Source organism: Siniperca chuatsi, linkage group LG3 (genome assembly GCF_020085105.1).
Source record: "Siniperca chuatsi isolate FFG_IHB_CAS linkage group LG3, ASM2008510v1, whole genome shotgun sequence".
In the NCBI taxonomy this organism is placed as follows: Eukaryota; Metazoa; Chordata; class Actinopteri; order Centrarchiformes; family Sinipercidae; genus Siniperca; species Siniperca chuatsi.
The window spans coordinates 30,687,745-30,704,640 of record NC_058044.1 but is presented as its reverse complement, the minus strand read 5'-3'; the positions used below and the strand labels follow the sequence as shown (position 1 = coordinate 30,704,640).

At 38.8% G+C, this 16,896-nt stretch overlaps 1 protein-coding gene across 6 annotated transcripts in view; it reads left to right on the top strand.

Moving 5' to 3' along the window:
* Window positions 1-16,896, top strand: part of LOC122873236 (VPS10 domain-containing receptor SorCS1) — a 200,291-nt gene that overhangs the window by 82,643 nt on the left and 100,752 nt on the right. For all 6 annotated transcript variants that reach the window (XR_006377379.1, XR_006377380.1, XM_044189675.1 and 3 more), the window contains exon 3: window positions 11,466-11,565. Coding sequence is in view for 4 of the 6 variants with exons in the window: in XM_044189675.1 (XP_044045610.1) it covers window positions 11,466-11,565 (100 nt within the window). In the remaining 2 variants the exon portion in view is untranslated. The remainder of the gene's footprint in view (window positions 1-11,465; window positions 11,566-16,896) is intronic.

The window sequence follows — 16,896 nt, the reverse complement described above, 5'->3', positions numbered from 1 at the left end:
CTAAAGTTGTGGTGTTGCTCTCTCTGATCATTCCCGTGTTTTCTTTGAGAGTGCTATCTCCTTGCACACAAATTAAAGTGTGCAAGGAGTTCAAACAGATGTAATCACAAAACGGTACATCACTGAAAACACCAGTGAAATATTTATTCAGGCTTTCTCTTCCACACCCGCCCTCTCTTGGGTCTGAGTCAATGAGCTTGTAGATAACTTCAATTCTAAAATTACAACTGTTATTGATACCATTTCACCCACTAAGGTGAAGTCTTTCTCTGGTAAGAAAAGATCTCCATGGAGAAATGCCAGGCTGGTAAGAAGAGAAAAAGAGAGTGTCATACAGCTGAACACAGATGGTGAAAAACACATCTCCAGGTTCATTTTAACATAAAGAGAGACTTCGCATTTATAATATAGAACTGAGAAATGCAAGGTGGTCCTGCTTCTCAGACATCATCGCCAAAAACAATAATAATGCACGTACCTTCTTTGCTACTGTCGACAGGCTACCGAACCCTGCCTCCTTCTTCACTGACAAAATTCAGGAAATTGGACAGGCAGTCAGTGCCTCCATATCAGATACAGGATATGTGTTGTCCCTGTGTCCAATTAAAATCAATTCAAATAGCATGACACAATTTGATCCTATAAACCATAAAAACTTAGAGGACATTATACATCATCTGAAATCCTCCTCTTGCTGCCTACAGGCTTTTTCTAAAATGTTTCTAATTGCATGGCCTCAGATCTTCTACATATTGTCAACATGTCTCCTCTCTCAGGTGTCTTCCCACAGGCCCTGAAAACTGCAGTCATCAAGCCACTCTTAAAAAAAGATCAAGCTAGACACATCACTAATGAACAATTATAGGCCCATGCAAAAGCATGCCCATCCAGGCGAAATTCCGGACTTTTAGGGAGTCCCAGTCAAGGACATTGCTGTTGTCTTTCAGTGAGCTATTTTGTCCGCACATTAAAGGGCAGACAACTCTAATGAGATCAGTGTTGTCAAAAAAGTTGTTCTGCTATTTAGCAGACTTCTGATTGGCCAACATGGCTTTAGGGTTAGGGTTATATATCGCTGCCTGTTGGTTTGTCATGCTCTTGGCAGTGCGTCAGTTGTGTTTTCCATTTTCATTTGGACGGAGATTTCTTTAAAAAAGTGCTTGTGTGGACAGGATTTTTTTGAGAACTAAGGAGGAAAAATCCTGTTTTCAAAAATACCTCTGCACGTGTGGACTACTCATAAAACGTGTGGATTACGCATAAAACCTACACATAAATTTGAAATTTACTCAAATATAAAATCTTCAAGTTAATTAAAATGAAAGCAGAAACACCTTTCTCTGTTAACCACATGAGGTGTAGCAATTAAATTTTACTTTACTTTTCTCAACTCTGAGTCTACAATAGTGACCCCACATTTTCACTTTCATTATTTGGAAAGTTGACAAAGCTTATATTTGAGTTTCAAAACATAAATGGTGAGTTCGTTTTGGGATCTGGGTGACGTTACTGGGACAAAATCAGGGAGAGTAGTAAAAATTTATTTGGACTTGCTTCATTAGTATGAGTTACTGTGGTAATATAACCTTAAATAGAAAACTTATATTACATCATCAAACAGTCAATCCATACACTTTTGGATTTTGGAACACATTCATATAATTTTAGTCAGTTTGTCTCAAACCAAGCTAAAATAATTTTTCAGTAAACTACTCTGGTGCATTTTCATATAGTAGTCCTGACAGGTTAACTTGAATATTGACTGATTAACTGCTGTTTCTTGAGGAAAGTATTTCCAGATTCTCTCTTCTCTGCCCTTCATGGAGTTTTTCCTCCATGAAGGGCCTGATTGACATCAGGTTAAGTTTCCACAGAGGCTGCCTAAACATTTAAGCTCTCACCCACAGCTATGGTAAATGTACCATAGCCATGACTACACTTAGCTCATAGATACCCAAGAGAGGCTATTGCTTTGTGTCTGATGACTGAACCACATTACCCTCGTAATGCTGCATCTACTACTGATGTTTCACTCACGTCATTATAAACCTGATGCCTTGAAAAAACAGTGCTTGTAGTAGTGGAAGGATGAATAAAGATGCATGTTGATAAGCACACAGATTGACAGAAAGACAGATGAGTGAACAGAAGATATGACAGTGCAGAACATTAGTGGGCAATTTACAGACAGGAAGAGAGGCAGAGTAGCAAAGCAACAGATAACTACATTTAAGATGCCAAATATTCAGCAGATAGAAGATAAACTAGGCATCGCTGCATGCGGTGGCCCCAAACAGCAGCATGAGGTAACAGCTTGAAACTTTTATACCTAGAAATCATGTGCCGTGATCTGAGCATGCACACGTCTGTTAACCTGTCTGTCATTGCTTTATGCCAAAGTAGTTTTCACTTCCTTTATTTACAGGCTTATAGTCACTTGTGTTCTGCAGCGGCCTACAGCTAAGACCTGAACTGGCCCCATACTCGGGTGTTTAAGACCCAACCCAGCTGATCCCAACTGATACTGCCAACTATCTGAGACCCCAACCAGACTCAGCAACCAAGGCTATATTTTTGCTTTATTTTATTCTTACTGACTGTTAGCTTTCCAGGCTAATGCAATGTATTTGGAAATAACCAGACCCATACCTGGACCAAAGCTTTATGCTACAAAAAAGCCCAAACCTGACAGGACTCAACAAAGTATTAGGTTGGGTAGCGAAATTCCAAAGGTATGTTCAGACTGAAGTGAATAAAGAAAGGAAATATGCAAGCTTGCATGCATATATCTGAGTTTGCTAGCTTGAGGCAAAGACACGTCTGAGCATGAAAATATTTCAACACTGGAAGAAACTAACAGAAATAACCAGAGTTCCTGGTGAGTTCTGAAATCCATCATAGTCAGAGTTGTTACATAAGCGGTACATAAGTTGTTCAAAATAAACAGGTACTACACAGTCGTTTTAAATTTGCGTGAATAACACAAGGCAAAAATTTACTTAAGTTTCAGTCTGAACACACTTTAATAGTTACTACATAGCTAGGTATGCCATGTATCGTTATTTTTAATTTTCAGGTTATGTTAAGCTACTCAGATATCAAGGTTCAAGGTACATTTATTTGTCATTTTACAACACAAGGCTGCACAATGAAATTAAAGTTGTAACCCCCTTCATGCTACACACAGAGAAGATAAATACAAATATGTAAAATTAAAATAGAATAAAAATAAAAATAAAAACAATATATACAGTTACTTATACATATATTATACAAAGTTAGTGGTTTGGTAATGTGCAAAACCGTAACAGAAAGTTCCATGTCATTTATTTATGGTGGTGTACTGAGGATGAATTTAGGAGTCTCACAGCCTGAGGAAAGAAGCTGCTCTGTAGTCTGATGGTACGACAGCGGTTACATCTGTATTGCTTGCCAGATGGCAGCAGCGTGAATAGGCTGTGGCAGGGGTGGATACTGTCCTTTAGTATCCTTTGGGGTCTGTGCAGGCACCTCTCCTCTCCGATATCACTGGTGCTTAGTAGATGGATATCAATAATGTTCTGGGCAGTTTAAATCATCTGCTGCAGAGCCCTCTGGTCCTGCACATCCCCTGCCAGTTTGTAATGTTTCCAGTCAGGATGCTTTCTATTGCTCCTCTGTAAAAGTTAACAAGAACTTGGCAGGGTAATTTTGCCTTCTTATTTTCCCTTAAGAAATACTTGAGCTTTCTGTACCAGGATGGAGATGTGTAATGTCCAGGACAGGTTCTCTGTGATGCTGATTCCCAGGAACATAAAACTGTTCACTTGCTCCACCTCAGCTCCACTGATGTAGACAGGGGTGTGTGTCTTTGCCTCCTTTTTCCTAAAATCAATGATCAGCTCCTTGGTTTTGCTGACATTGAGCAATAGGATGTTCTCTGTGCACCACTCTGCAAGATTGTTGATTTCCTTCCGATATGAGTTCTCTCCATGTCAGGGGCTCCGGTCTTGAGCACTAGAGTGGAGGAGGTGTGACCGCCAATTCAACTGTCTGGGGTCTGTTTGTGAGGAAGTCCAATATCCAGTTGCAGAGTGTAGTACTAAAGCCCAGAGTGCTAAGTTTGCCAATCAGTTTAATGGGGGAGATAAAATCAACAAACAGCATTCTGATGTAGTGTTGCTATTTTCAAGGTGTGTGAAAACTGAGTGGAGGGCAGTGGAGACGGCATCCTCTATGGATCTGTTGGTTCTGAAAGCAAACTGGTGAGGGTACAGGCTGGCTTGGATGTTGTTCTTTATGCGCTGGAGAACCATTTTATCAAAGCACTTCATCAGAATGGGGGTGAGTACCACAGGGCGGTAGTTGTTTAGACCTGCAGACCTTTTTGTTACAGGGACAATGGTTGTTGTCTTGAAAACAGGTGGGAATAATCTCCTGTGACAGTCATATGTTAAAAATATCAGTAATGACATCAAGTAGCTGATTGGCACATGTTCTAAGTACACGGCCAGGGATGTTATCAGGCCCAGCAGCTTTACTCATATTCACTCTCAGCAGGGTTCTTCTCACATCCGCTGTGGATACTGACAATGGCCGGTCTTCTGAAGGCGGAGTAGACTTGACAGCTGACTCTTTGTTGGGGAGATCAGGGCTTTGTAGCTGATTTTTGCTTCCCCTGGTGGTGTGGACATGCTGGTGAAATTTAGGTAAAACAGTTCGAAGGTCTGTTTGATTTAAATCACCAGCTATAATAAAAAGACCATCTAGTTGTTTTGTCATGTGACTGCTGATGACCTCATACAGTTCCTGTAGTGCATTTTTTGAATTTGTGTCTGGAGGAATGTAAACAGCAGCAACAACAACACTGGTGAACTCTCTGGGCAGGTAGTATGGTCGACATCTTAACAATAAAGACTTGACATATGGGGAACATTGTCCATCAACTTTGACTACGTTTGAGCACCAAGCATCATTGATGTTGGTCCTCCTCCCCTCTTCTTACCGGAGTCTTGTGTTCTGTCATACTCTCTGCATGTTTAACCCATAACCCTACTGAACATCACATGCCATGGTATTCAATTAGGGATATAAGCTATACTTTGAAGAATAAGACTGGTAGATCTGTGGCACATTATTTATGGCACTATCAACAGATAATGTTGATAATGTGCAACTTCAATCACAACATATAAGAAATGCAATATGAAATATATAGATATTTTAAGAAGTCACACACTGTAAATATTTTTTTATCAAGATCGATATAAATGTCTTAGCTTTTGTTTATGTTTAAGTCAAGTGTCTAGTACTCTTTATTATGAGAAGTACATTAAGATTATACCTTCTCCCTGTAACTCTCTCACTGCCTTATTTACTTCCTTTTAAAAAAAAAACGTATTGGCACCATCTTATTGTCTTAAATGTATTGGCTTAAATATAAACACAATCCTTCTTACCTTGATGTATCCATATTTAACTTTTACATTTTAACATGGTAAAAGACACTTATATGTTGTATGCTAACATTTGCTAATTAGCACTATACAAAAAGTGCAGCTGAGGCTGATGGGGATGTTTTTAGTTTTGCAGGTATTTGGTCATAAACCAAATTATTGGCAAAACTGAAATTTTGACCTGATGATTGTGTTAGATGAAAAGTCGAGATCACCAAAGGTGTCATCCTCTGGGGATCATGAATCTCTGTACAAAATTTCTTAGCAATCCATCTAATAGTTGTTGTGATATATTGGCTGCCATCGCAACTAGTATCACTACAAATGACTGTAATTGATAGTGTAAAACAAAAAAAGCTTATTTATAAATTTTGTCACTCCTTATTTGCATTGTAGGATAATTAAGCTGTAAATTTCAAGATTTTGCCACCAGGGTTCCCACAATGCTTTGGGTGATGTTAACAGGAAGTATAAGTCAGTTAGCTGTGGGCTACCCCTCAACCCTCCTGTTTAGCATAGAGTTGATCACAATTTGGTGAATCTGCAGCATGAAAAGTTGTGCTACATTAGCTACTAACAGTTCCTGATCACTCTGTAACAACAATCAACTGGATTAGTTTTGATACTGTAGAAAACACTAAATTTGATAATTGTGAGGCAAGATAAATCAGAAGGATTTATTAATGTTTATCCTCAATGGACATCAGAGTCACTGGAAAAAATTACTTCTGCTGATTACAGTGGTATGTGTATGACATATGTCTCTTTTGATTGGACAGATTTGTGACCGTGACAAGAAGGGGTGTGTCTTTTGATGCAAAAAAACCCAGCACACCCCTCCCTATAGACGTCACGGCCGCACCTCTTTTTAGGGGATAGAAAACCAAAGATTCTATAGATGTCAATGCAATTTGATGTGTGTTTGCATTACAATTTTGACAAGTTCGTATGCATTCCTCTCATATTAAAGAAACCTTTGTTTTATAGACATGTCTAATAATTATTTTGCAACCTTGCCTGAACCTGAGCGTTTCCGATACCTTGATAAATTAAGGTTGATGGGTCAGCCATCAGGCCCCTTCAATCTTCCCCTGTCCAAGCGGATCAATGACCCAACACACTGGCCAGCCATTGCTTATCTGGACATCTAGACATATTTGTCTAGATGTCAAATCACCATGTAGTGTTAGACTAAGTGTTGTCTGTAAATAACCAACCTGTTAACTGTTGGATCTAGGCTAGGCTGAAAGCAGTCATGTTTATTGATGCTGCTATGACTGTACTCCAGTAGCCTCCCACTCAGGCTAGCTATCCATCAGTAGTAACTGTCACCAGCATAATGAAGCTATTTACCACACTGATAGTGAATATTCATGTATCTTATGTGCCTCAAATCTCAGTGTGAAAGCTTTTTTTTTTAACACACTGTTGTCTAATGTAGCTTTAAGAGTGGAAGTCTTCCACCAAACCCGAAGGGCTGGAATATGATGGAAAGGGATTGCGGATGTGGAGGGAGGGAGGGAGGGAGGATAGTGAAGGATAGTGTGGTAAATAGCATAATGAAGCTATTTACCACACTGATAGTGAATATTCATGTATCTTATGTGCCTCAAATCTCAGTGTGAAAGCTTTGGTTATTAATACGGTTGTTTCTAGTTTCTTATTTGGCATAATTTAAATTAAAAAAGCTATGTTCCATCATTTCAATGCAGTTTTTTCAACTCACAGTAGTTTCTCATGTTATGTGAAAGCCAATTTTTTCCCCCCAAAAGGAGCGTGCTTGGTGCTTGATGTGTTGTTTTTAGATTTTAGTTTAGTTATTTCCTGTTTTACTTTGAAATGCCACTCATATGTCACATTTGGTTTTACTTCCTGTCTGTGTGTTTTTCTGCCTGTTATCTGTGTCACCTGTGTTTCATTAGTTAGTTAACAACCTCTTGTGTATTTAGTCCATGTGTCTTCCCTCTTTGAGTTGTCAGGTCGTCTGCTTTTGTTCCTCATATTCCTGCTTATCCCTTTGTTCCTTGGATTCTTTCTGAATTTTTCTTTGTTGGACTACTTTTGTTGGGATTATTGTTGGTGGGATTTTTTTACCTGGGCTTCTCAGTTGCCCTTAGTTGTTTTGTGTTCCTCCTCGGTAAGTTAATAACATCATCTTTTAAGACGGTGTAGTCCCTCATTCGTCCAGGAGTGTTCTATCGTAGAGAAGGTTTCAGTCGTAGTCATCTGGACACTGTTCTCAGAATCAAGACGTTTCGGCTCCCATCCGGAAGTCATTCTCAATTGAGAATGACTTCCGGATGGGAGCCGAAACGTGTCCAGATGACTACGACTGAAACCTTCTCTACGATAGAACATCATCTTTTGTTCATTTAACCTGCCCCTGTGTGTCTTGTCTGCTCGTGGGTCCACCTCCTGAACTGAACCGTGACATGATGACGCGACGCCGGTCTGGTGTATGACAAGCTACTTCACCAGGAAGTATCGGGACAGTCTTAACTGTTGCAATTTTCAACCATACTTTTTTTTTTTTTTTTTTTAACACACTGTTGTCTAATGTAGCTTTAAGAGTGGAAGTCTTCCACCAAACCCGAAGGGCAGGAATATGATGGAAAGGGATTGCGGATGTGGAGGGAGGGAGGGAGGGAGGGAGGGAGGATAGTGTATGATTTACTCAGAAGATATACTGTCTGAGTGTGCTGAAGGTTTCATAAATTCATCCTAGCACACTCACCATTTGTCCAGTGTCTCAAACAGTGCTGTTGGTGTTTTCTGCACTCTAATGCAGTGAGTGACCACATGTTAACTATCCTGAGATGCATGCAGCTGTCATCCTCCAAACCATGATTAATGGTTAAACCCCAACAGAGGATTTAAAAGCTGTGTAGTAGCTACCTATCAGTGTATAGTAGACTGGAAATTAATATTGAAACTCTGACAGAACACATAAGACATAATTCTGATCAAAGAAAATCAAATCGGGGGTTGACTCAAGGATATTTGAAGCTTTGGATTGAGTGTGTATGTAAGAGTGTTTGAAGATGTAGTAAAGCTCAATTGTCCTCCTAACAAATCCAGAATCCATTTTCCTCAGTTAGCCATATCATTGTAATGGGGGTGACATCATTCTTGTGTCCTTGTACAATGTTTCATTAACTTCCCCCCCTCCAGTGGAGCCAACATCCTCTCAAAGGATGACAGCAGCGTGATGAGAGCTACCTTTTACACCCACACATAACCACTGACTAGCTTTTCAAATGCCACAAGCAAGGCAGACAAGTTTCACTAAGAATCATCATCCTTGAGAAACTATCATTTTCTATTTAATGTAACTTTTCATCTTCCTGGGATCTGCTGGGGTTGGGCCATTTTACTGGTTCATGTTGAACATTACTGTGACACTAAAAATAAGTAATTGGCCCCTAAATCAAGTGATTCTGTGACATTGGCCCCTGAGGAGCTGATCAATAGCCTGAAGATGTCATTGCCCCATGGTCCTGGGTGTTGATGGTTTCTGATGAATGATACTGGACTCATCCAGGAGACTTCGCCTGGTGGCAATGTATTTGCTCCCCATGGGCCGTAATAATCTCAAAGGGCTAGTAAATGAGACAAAATTGACAGTGTGCCATGAATATTTCTGTATTTTTATGGCTGTTTGTAAACTTCAAGCGGGAAGCTCTCAGAACCCTTCAAACAAGGACTTTAGTCTGGATTTAACAGCAACACGGAAAAAAGTGGGGGAAAAAAAACATCAGTCGATGTGAGTGATTGCTTCATTTGAAGTCACACGAGGCATTCTGCGGTCACTTTGCTGCATTTTTAAGATTCACATGCTTTGGGCTTTTTCTCTATCTTCATGTGAAATTAGAATAGCTCCTTGTTTGAGCCTCAGGCCTCTCAAAATAAATTAGACCTGACAGCTCAGATAAGTCTTTCAAACTTTCCAAGACAGTATGAAATGCTATATTTCGCATTAGCGCTTTGACCAACATTTGAATATTTCAGCACTCATTCAAAGCTGCTGTTTGTTTACATAGAAAAGAGTGATAAATCAGCTTTAAACAGTTGAGAAATTATGAAGTGGCTCTGCTTGCCAGTCATGTAAGACAAAACCCACTACTCCAGTTCCAAGATGAATGAGGAATAGAAGAGGCATGTGGCAAAGAGATAAAGAGAAATGTGACACCGTAGTATCAATTTAATCATAATCTTATTATGCCTGCACAGAGTACCTTTGGACCATTTACCCACACAAAATTGACATTCATTTGTGTTTTTGCATTTTTACTATTTAATCAGATGCTTGAAGTGTCATTTCATAGTGCTTTGGAATATACGGAATATTTACAGTTTCCTTTTAGTAACTAATTTAGAAACATCTTCTACATCAGGTTAAAATTAAACTGTATGCAGATTAATGAGTAATTGTTACCAGTATCTGTCATCCACAGCTGTTTTAATATTTCCCCCCTTCAGCTTATTAAAGCAGCTGTCTGAAGGCACACCATCAGGTGTTGGAAATGGTGATGTCCTGGGAACACACTGGATACAATTCACAGTGAAACATGTTAAAACAACAGTTCACTGTACATCAGTGAATATCCTCAGGACCACTCTTACCCGCATTGAAAAACACCAGGTTATGGGAGGCAACAGGTTCATGCATCATTGTCTTTCCAACCTCTTTGGCAAAACTACATGTGTATTTTCTTTACACAACAAAGGGTATTAACATGCTATACCAGCCCTCACCTTTCTTGGAAGGCACCTGGCTGCAGGCCCGCCCATTCAGGCACATGAGCGTTAGTGAGGTCTGCCAATGATGGTGGTAGATAAATCATGGCTGACAGTCGGCGTTCAGATTCATCCCAATGGGATGGAGTTGAGGTCAGACCAGTCAAGTTCTTCCACGCCAAATTGGACCTGGTTTTGTCATACAGGGGCATTGTCATTTTGAAACAGGAAAGGGTTGTCCCCAAACTGTTGGGAGCGTCTCTAAAATATCATTGTATGCATTACATTTTTTACATCTCAGCAAGTGAGAAACCATTTACAGTAGAACAATTCTACAATGTAAAAAGCAACAGAGAATAAGCAATTTTTTCTAATTTAATGGTCCAATTTTTCTTCTAAACAAATTTGAGAGGAATATACTATTAATATTATACACATTCATAAAGTGCTAAAATTTGCTCAGAAAATATGTTTATTTGATTTAATTAACACATAATTTAGCCAAAACGTGTTTTTTTGTTTCCATATACTGTATGTTAAAAATGTAATCTTGAATAGACTCTATCAGCGTTTTCTTTATTTCTCTACAATATTTCTCTCCTTCTTGTTCAACTCGTTCCGTAAACACTTTCGGACTGTGGATCCCTACAGTATGCACTGTTGTATTTAAGTTGTTTACATTTCTGCATGAATGCTACATTAACTCCCTGTACAGTGTGTTTATTGTACCTGGCAGGTGGGGAATTTAATTCTGATGCTGTTTATTTTCATCTGTGGTGTTTAAGAACTTTTTAAGAATGTTCAGATTTTGCTAATAGTATTTCGATTTTAGTATAATTTCTGCGATACTGGATTGTAAAAGTTTGCATTGTTACTAGTAAATCAAAGAATATAATTTTTTATTGAACCACACTAATAAACATCTGGAGGAACAAACTATGTTTATGTGTGTGTCTGTGTATATAGACACTTTTACGCAAATGTGTTTATGTGTAGTGTGGCTTTCACTTGTATTTTTAATTTTTTACACGCAACTATTTTATAATCAGTGATAGCTCTGGTTTCAGGATGTGTTGTTTGTTTGCATTATAAATACAGCAGCTGAAGTCACCACACAGTGACCATAATGTGGCCCCTGTTCTCCCGCTGGGGTTCATGTTGCTGCGTTGAGCACAAAAGGGACTTAATTACGTCAGTGCTCTTTCCCCTCTCACACTGAATTCCCGAGAGGGACTTTTAATTGCAACAAGTAATTCATCAAGTGTTCATCAGACCTTTCTAATTAAATTTCAGGTCAACTGACTACGGAGCAACGTACCAGAAGCTGAATGACAAAGTAGGAGCAAAGACAATACTCAGTTATTTGTACGTGAGCCCTAACAACAAGCGAAAGGTAATGTTCTTCTTTTGTTATTTCCTTTGAATTTGATAATGATCTTGATTGTGTGAGTTGCTTTTGTTTCCTCTTCACTGTTGGTCTGATACACAGTGTGCAAAGTCAAATACGAGCAGACATATTGATGTCTGACTCATCGTTCTCTGCTTGATGTCTGTCATTCCCTCTGTCACTACCATATCAGTAAGATATATTGAACTGTAATTCATTTATTATATGTGGACTCCACCTGGCAAAGAAAATACTTTGCTGTTAAATTTCTAAAATGAATAGCTTGACTGTAGTTTCTCTTTTTCTTTCTGTCTTCCCGGGAACTAAATCAATTATAAGGCAGACGAAGACGGGTCAAAGTTAAGGATGGGTTCATATTTGCAGCCATTCCTTCAGGCGGTGTCCCTGCATCTTCCTGGATTTTGCTCAATTGATGGTTATAACCATCTGTCTTTGTTCACACCACAGTTTCACCTCTCTCCCTTTACATGACTCTAATCAGGAATGGTCATTTTCTTTAAGTTAATTATTATTATATTATTAATTAATGAAGATGAAATGCAGCTCCACCTCAGTTCAGAATCCCAGCCGCCCCCCAATCCAGATGGGTGGTCTGTCAGTGACTGGGACATCCTTGAGGTCAGTTAAAGGTGTTAAGCCAGCCGATGAGTTAGTGAGAGATAGTAAGTGCAAACAACCATTCAAAAGAGAGCGCTTATATTTTTTTTTTACAAAGCCCTCCAAACTTAAGAGCTGAGCCCAAAAAGAGAACCCTATGTCAGTTGGTGCTGAGACTAACTGCCCCCCCCTCAGACACACTCTGACCAGTTTCACAACAGCACTGATTTCCAAACACCAATCAGAGTAAACCAAACTATAACACAATGTAAAGAAACCTATTTGGAACATTAGAAAGAAGAAACTAAAAGCCAAAGTAGATCAGAATGTTATCTGGTCCTAAAAAGAGATTATGAATTGGCAGCATATTATGGAGGACCGGAACTGCCATATCACAAATAAATAAATAAATGACTCAATACATACATTAATATGCCATTAAATGCACCAAAAATAATATTAAAATTAATTTAATGTGACACAAATTGATATTTCTGTTTTAATTTGCTTCTATATTTATTTACATTTGTATTAATTCCCATATTTATTTACTTTCCAATTTTATTTTCCATTTTATTTATTAATTTGTTCATTCATTTATTTATTCATTCATTTATTTATTTTATGTATTTATTTATTTATTTATGTATGTATTATTTTCTCTTTGCATTTTTACCCCATTTATTTCCCTTCCATTTATTTAACTGAAACTAATAAGCTAGCTCGCTATTCTCAGTACGTGTCTATCATGTTTCCTACAGTAACAACTACAGTAGCTTGGAAAATAGCGATATGGGGCACTGAATATGATTAATTTACTGTTTATTAGACCACAAATGAGACAAGAATTAGGTTGGCAAAATGAATGAATGAATTAATGAATATAAATAAATAAATCACATTTTATAAATGATTTAACACCTAAATTATGTTTAATATTGTTTTTGGTGCATTTGATGGCATATTAATTTATTTATTGAGTTTATTTCTTTATTTATTTTTGATTTTGGCAGTTCCTTTCCTCCATAGATATATATCTCCACTGTCAGAGATAGAAAGCAGAGACAGATCCGAACCAATACAGGTTCAATGACCACAAACTGGCAATCAAAAAAGAAAGACAAAAAATCATGGCAACCAAAAGAAAACAGAATATGCGGTCACTGTACGACAGGTGACTTTGAGACAGAGATGCACTTCCTCCTACAATGTAAAACATTCAATGAAATAAGGAAAATTTACTTTAACAAATTCAACTCTGCAATCACAGATTTCAAAGAGCTTATTGACCTCTCAAAATTAAAAATACTCCTAGGAGAAAGAGGCAGGCCATATCTTGCTGCCCAATATGTATCATAATATATATATATATATATATATATATATATATATATATATATATATATATATATATATATATATATATATATATATATATATCATAACATGTCACAACCTGAGGACAGTGAATGACCTAGACACACACACACACACACACATACACACTCTTAAAAAATGTTGCAGTGTTTATGTAGTTTTCACTTATTTGTAATTGTATTTTTAACTGCAAGTCTACAATTTATTATTATTATTATTGATCTTACTTATCTGTAAATATATTAATAGCACATTTCTTCTATTTATGTGTATGTTTTTATTTCACACATGCTTTGGCAATGTTAACTTCTGTTTCCCATGCCGCTGAAGGTACTCCTTTGTTTGACCAGCACGTCATGGAGTGGGTGGGAGACACCGTCCAAGACGGCATGTAATTTGGCCAGCATCCTCCTCTCTGACACCACTGCCAGAGAGTCCAGCTCCACAACACAATGTCACTGGCCTTACGGATCAGTTTGTTGAGTCTGTTAGCGTCCGCTACCCTCAGCCTGCTGCCCCAGCATGCAACAGCATACAGGATAGCACTGGCCACCACAGATTCATAAAACATCTTCAGCATTGTCTGGCAGATGTTGAAGGACCTCAGCCTCCTCAGAAAATAGAGGCGGCTCTGGCCCTTCCTATAAAGAGCTTGAGTGTTCTTAGCCCAGTCCAGTTTATTGTCCATGTGTACTCCCAGGTACTTGTAATCCTCTACAATGTCCACACTGACCCCCTGGATGGAAAGCGGGGTCACTGGTGCCTTGGCCCTTCGTAGGTCTACAACCAGCTCCTTAGACTTTGTCGCATTGAGCTGCAGATGGTTCTACTCACACCATGAGACAAAGTTCCCCACCACAGCCCTGTACTCCGTCTCATCACCACCACTGATACATCCCACCACAGCAGAGTCATCAGAAAACTTCTGAAGGTGGCAGGACTCTGTGGTGTAGATGGTGAAGAGGAAGGGAGAGAGGACAGTCCCCTGAGGGGCCCCAGTGTTGCTGACCACGCTGTCCGACACACTGTGCTGCAGATGCACATGCTGTGGTCTGCCAGTCAGGTAGTCAACAATCCAGGAGACGAGGGGGGCATCCACCAGCATCGCTGCCAGATTCTCACCCAGCAGGGCTGGCCGGATGGTGTTGAAAGCACTGGAGAAGTCAAAAAACATGATCCTCACCATGCTTGCTGGCTTGTACAGGTGGGTATGGATTCAGGGTGGATGAAGGGTGCAAACTGAAGGGGGTCCAGGAGGGGTCTGACCATGGGCCGTAGCTGTTCCAGCACCAGTCTCTCCAGGGTCTTCATTTATGTGGGAGGTCAGTGCCACCGGTCTGTGGTCCTTGGAGCCACTGGGACACGGCGTCTTCGGCACAGAAACGAGGCAAGATGTCTTCCACAGAACAGGGACCCTTTGAAGACTCAGGCTCAGGCTGTTAACTTAGGTTCGAGAGCAGGTCCACACCTTAACCACACCTCTGATCACCTGTCAAGCCTATTTATACCCGGTCTACCCTTCCTGCCCCGTTTGTCTCTTTTTTCTCGAGGACAGACAGACCTAGGGTGTGCTACATAAAGCAAACAATGAACGCTTATAGTCACTTATAACCAACTTGTAATGTATTATATCTTTCAGTACTTTATTTAAAGCGCCCAATGACCACTTAGAGTAACTTATAATCTTTACATTGCATTATAACAGTGATTATAATATGAGAATTATAATACACTATGATCCTTGCCAAAAATATCAGTGAGTGACCAGCAATTATGAAGTATAAGTAATTATAAAATGCTTTATAATGTGTAATGATTATTGTTATAAAGCATTATGAATATTTCTGAGTGCTTAACTATAATTATACATTTTTATAAGCACTCGCATTATAAGTATGTTTATAATGCATTATAATTCATCATAGACATGGGCTTCATAGAACGTGTTACCAAAATTTCCTTCTTTGCTTTTGTTGCCATTGCTTGTAGATTTGATTAACAGTGCATGGTCTGTGGGACCTCTGTAAAGCCAATGAAGAGATTCTGAAGCTTTTCTAATTTTCTGCAGAACAGACTATGGGAAAGCAAAATAGCCTTAGAGTCCAGGACATCAGCTAGCTCTACAACACCAGGCCTCAGTTTAAAAACACAGAGCAGCGAGCAGATGAACATTTAGACACACTCTCTCACATGCATGCACACCATCAGGCTCTCAGATATACACACAAACACATAGTGTCTGCCTTTGTCTGTCTACTATCCTCGCGTCCATTTGCTGTCACCCTCACTTACATTCACACGCAGGCACGCATTCTAATTATCTTTGTCTCACACATTGTCCTTGTATTTCTCTCTCACCCTCATAGTATCAGAGACTATATATACATACATACATATATATATATATTTGTACATATATATGTATATATGTATATATATATATACATATATGTATGTGTATATATATATATATATATATATATATATATATATATATATATATATATATATATATATATATATATATATTTATTTATAATAATTTACATGCAAGTAAAAAGAAATGTTGGATGGATGAAAAACAGGGAGACAACTTTGCTATTCTCAGGTCCTTACCACAAGTCTGGTGAAAAATGTAACTGTGGTGTGTGGTAAAAGCGATTTGTTCATTTTGAGCAGGGCTTCCTTGTGCTGTTTTTTCAGAAGGTAGACTATTTTTTGGCTCCTTGAACTGATTTTTAGGGGCATTTTCTAAAATGCATTTTCTATTGTGTTATATTGTCAAATACACACTGAATTTGCAGCACAAAGATTTGTTTTATTTGAAAAAATAAGTGAGAACAGCAAGAAAAACAAAAGTTTATAAGCATTCAAGGGCACTTTTGCGCCAAGCTCTGTTCATTTCTGACCTGTCCTCTGGCATGCTGCTGCACTTTCTCCCCCCCACCACCACTGCTGTAGAGAATATCGATCAATTGTTGAGAATTATTACATTTTGACGGAGTGTTTCTATTTTAACCGGCAGAACTTTTCTAGTCCTTACGGCACTGGTTTAGCAGGTCAGGAACACTCCTGGACGAATGAGGGACTACACCCTCCCATCTCACGTGATGCTATTCAGCCAATCCAATTTGTGCATAACCACTGCGAGTCGAGTCAGTGAGTGAGGTACACACACACACACAGGGAGAGTAGAGATGAGACGAGTAGGAGAAATAATATCACATAGCATGCTCTAGAAAAGAGAAAAGTAGACAGCGTGATTTCGGTCACTTAGCGTGCTCGCCGGATGGTGCATTAAATCACTGAATAATTAAGGTAGATGCAACCTTTTTTTTATTA